Below are 3,661 nucleotides of genomic sequence, written 5' to 3' on the forward strand. Positions count from 1 at the left end.
GTGGAGAGAAGGGACGAGGTTCTCTTTAAGGGGGCAGGACTCTGGGAGCATCATGAAGACAAGAGGGAGCTTCTCCCTCTGCCTTCCACCTTCTCCTCTTCCCTACCCTGCCTGCATGCTCCTGGCTGCAGACCTGGGCTTCCTGCCCTCCTCTTTGCCTTCCCCAGCTCTGTGCTGGGATGGGAGGCTGAGCGAGAGGAGGAGAAGGGGAGGAAGGGGAGGGAGAGGGGGAGGATCTGCTAATTACACAGAACAGCTCTGGGGGCTGCTGAAGTCCAGAATGAAGCAAAGAGCAGCAGAAGCGAGTGCTGCAGTGGGAGCAGAGGAGCCCAAGCGTCACCGAGAGCTGGAGCTGGCCGTTGTCCCCACCGGGAGCAACCGGGACATCCTGCAGCCTTGTGCCCCCCGGGTGACAGCCTCTGGCACAGCCACCGAGCCAGCTGCCAGCCCCGGGCAAGGAGAGGGGAAGGGACTGGTGGTCCTGGGGATGCAGGGTTAAACTCAGTCCTCCTGCGAGCTGGGCTGGAGGGCAGCAGAGTCAGCCCTGCCATGGTCCCAGGAGGCTAGGAGCCCACGGATCCACCAAGAAGAGGTGAAGGATGGCTTCCAAAGGAGGGGGAACCAAGCCCATCACACAGTCCAGGATGGAGAACTTCCGAAAGGTGAGGACATCAGAGGAGGAGAGCCCCTTGCCCTTCCCCAACCTGCCCCCAGACGTGGTGGAGATGAAAGTGAAGGAGGGCAGCAAGATCAGGAACCTGATGAACTTTGCCATGGCCCAGATGGAGCTGAAGGGCAGCCGGCAGATCGTCTTCAGTGGCTGCGGCAGGGCGGTCACCAAGACCATCACCTGTGTGGAGATAATGAAGAGGAAGCTGGGAGGTCTTCACCAGGTCACCCAGGTGCGCTACAAAACCTTGCTGGAGGTCTGGGAGAACCAGGACCCGCTGCCCGGTGCCCCAGCACAGAACCTGACCATCCATAAGAACGTTCCTTCCATCTGCATCCTGCTCTCCCGAGACCCCCTGGACCCCAACCAGACAGGCTACCAGCCCCCAGAGCCCCGGCATGAGCTGGGGATGCAGCTGAGTGAGGCAGAAGATACATCCAGCTCTTCCACCAAGGGGCTGAAGCGGCCCCTACCACCTCCCCACGAGGAGGGGCTGACCAAGAAGTTGCAGGTAGAGGTACCTGATGGCTCAAGGGGCTCAGGGACCACCAACTGTCAGCTGGACTTCCACCACTGATCCCACCACCTCCTGCCCTGACCAGCCATATGCTGGGTATTATATAGGCAGGAATATGCTCTCTATATACGCAGGAGATTGTATGCTGGAGGAACTCTGGGTTTTTAGCCGCTTTGCTGTGGATAAAGGCAGTGCAGAGCCCATGCCATGCTTGCTCCGGGGTCACTGGTGTGCTGCAGGCTCCCTTCAGCGCGTCCCTATTCACTGCCACCACTCCCCACTGTGATGTCTCAGCAATTGGGAGAGATGGTTTTGCCCCAAACCCGTTGGAGTAACACCTCCATGATCAAAACTGCTGCAATGATGTCTGGTGAGGAGCTGTCAGGTTTATTAATGCCGGGCTCAGCACCCCATGGTGCCACGATTCATCCGAATAAAATACACAGACAAGGTTTTGCTCTCTCCCTGCGCCCGCGGAGCCAAGTGCTGCACTGCCTGCCTGCAGGACAGCGGAAGAAAATAAAACAACCTTTCTTCTTTTTCTGCATCAGATATTCAGGTCTTTGCTCTCCCGGAGGTGTTTGTGGGGTCTGGAGCTGGGGTGAAGCCCCAATACTGGGAGCTGGGGGCAGTGGGAGCATTTGGTGGGTTGTTGTCACGGCTAGATGCGGTGCCTGGCACAGGACAGGGAGGTTTTGGGGTTGTGGGCTTGGCTGCAGAGCTGTCACCGCGGGCTGGCTCTCTGGGAAAGCCTTTCACAGTGAAACCCCTGCTTCTTACAGGGGGGTCAAAGAAAATGGATGAAAAATAAAAGCTTTTTAGAAATAGTTGAAAGATGTCTGTGGGAAAATGGGAAGGGGATCACCTTGGCTACGGAGCATGGCACAGTGAAGATTGGAATGTCACTGCTGCCAAACCAGGACAAAGGGATCCTGGCCAAACCCTGTCCCAAGGGGGGAGGGGATCAGGGCCAGTTTCTGACATGCTCTGGCAGCAGCCTGACCCTCACTGAAATGGCAGAGCCTGGCAAAGCCCTGTGCCAGCCCCTCTGGCTGGCACAGAGGGGACCAGGGTGACACGGGGAGGGCAAGGGATGGGTTATGGGAACCAAACAAGCCCCCATCCTCCTGGTTCCCCTTGACCCAGTTCCAGGGGCATGGCAGGATTAATTCAATCAGAATTTAATGAGCGGACTCTTCCCAAAAGCTATCTGGCTGCAGTTGTTATTTCCTTGCCTTGCTCCTGCTCTCCGGGGATGGAGAGCATCCCCTCTTTTGTCAAGGTCTTGCTTGGACAGCGCTTTGCTTGGCTGGGAGCGGGAATGAAAGGAGACAAGGGGAATGAGGAGGAGGAGGAGGAAGCAGGGAGCTGTTTTGTTTGGTGATGACCTTGTTATCTCCCTCAGCAGGCAGCTGCTCCTCCGGGACAGAGGCTCACGCTTATCTACCCTGCCACACATTGATTTGCTTCATGTATCTGCTGTTGTGTAGTTGAATATTAATTTCCAATTGTAACTTTTTTTAAAAAATGATTATTTTTGGTAGGTTTGGGGCTAGGAAAGCTTTGGGCTCCATCCCACCCAGTGATCACTCTTGCCAGGCCTTCTCTCTGGTGCAGACAGCACTGTGGTTCAACCCTCTGCCCTGCACATGAGCCAGAGCACCGTTATGTGCCTCTGCCCTACATGTACTAAAAATCATGCTAATAAATAAAATCCTCCACAAACACTCTGATCAGAGCCTAAATTCCTTCATGGCTGCGCAGCTGAGAACCAACAGCCCATCACCTCCCCAACCCTGCCCTGCTGTTGCCATCTCACATTGCTCCCAGCAAAGAGAGAGAAAAAATAATAGCTCATTTCTCATTATTTTGTTAATGTGCAAAATTATTTTTAATTGATTTTGTATGCAGGCAATTTCTAATCTTGGAGGCAACAGGAGCTTGGGGATTTTGCACTCCTCACTTTGCTGGCTGTGAACCAAGGATTTACTGCATGTGGAAAATGGTTAAAATAAAATGAATTAACTCAAAATATGAAGTATTTAAAATAGCATGATGACATCTGGCTCCATGGGGCCCTAAAGGGACATGGTGAGCAAAATGATGACAATAATCTTGTGCTGCAATGCCAAACCATGGCCCCAGGTGCCTGCAAAGAACAATTTTTGGGGTAATTTTTGTGAGCCCAGGCGTGTTCCCCTGAGGACAGAACCCTAGGGTCAGGGTCTATGAGGTTTGGGGACAAGGAGGCAACAGTGGCTGTGTTGGTGGGTGGCAGGTTGGCAGAGAGACTCAGAACGGCTGGATGCTAGAGCCAGAGCCAGGCTGGACCCCATGTTCCCCTCACAGAGCTGGAGCACACCACGAACAGGGAAATGTCCCCCTCACTCCGCCATGACCGCGATCTGTGAGAGGACACCCCTGCACAAACTCGGTTAACGGGGCTCTGAATTGCCATCACAGCAAACACCACC

The 3,661-nt window shown here is 54.5% G+C and overlaps 1 protein-coding gene across 1 annotated transcript; it reads left to right on the forward strand.

The window, feature by feature from the left end:
* Nucleotides 1-530: 530 nt before the first annotated feature.
* On the forward strand, nt 531-1,247 carry LOC104528888 (ribonuclease P and MRP subunit p25). The gene has a single exon (XM_010173038.2). It carries the CDS (start codon nt 600-602, stop codon nt 1,245-1,247), a length of 648 nt encoding a protein of 215 aa, XP_010171340.1. The 5' UTR covers nt 531-599.
* Nucleotides 1,248-3,661: the final 2,414 nt, after the last annotated feature.

This window comes from Antrostomus carolinensis, unplaced genomic scaffold, assembly GCF_000700745.2.
Source record: "Antrostomus carolinensis isolate BGI_N321 unplaced genomic scaffold, ASM70074v2 scaffold9058, whole genome shotgun sequence".
NCBI classification, from domain to species: Eukaryota; Metazoa; Chordata; class Aves; order Caprimulgiformes; family Caprimulgidae; genus Antrostomus; species Antrostomus carolinensis.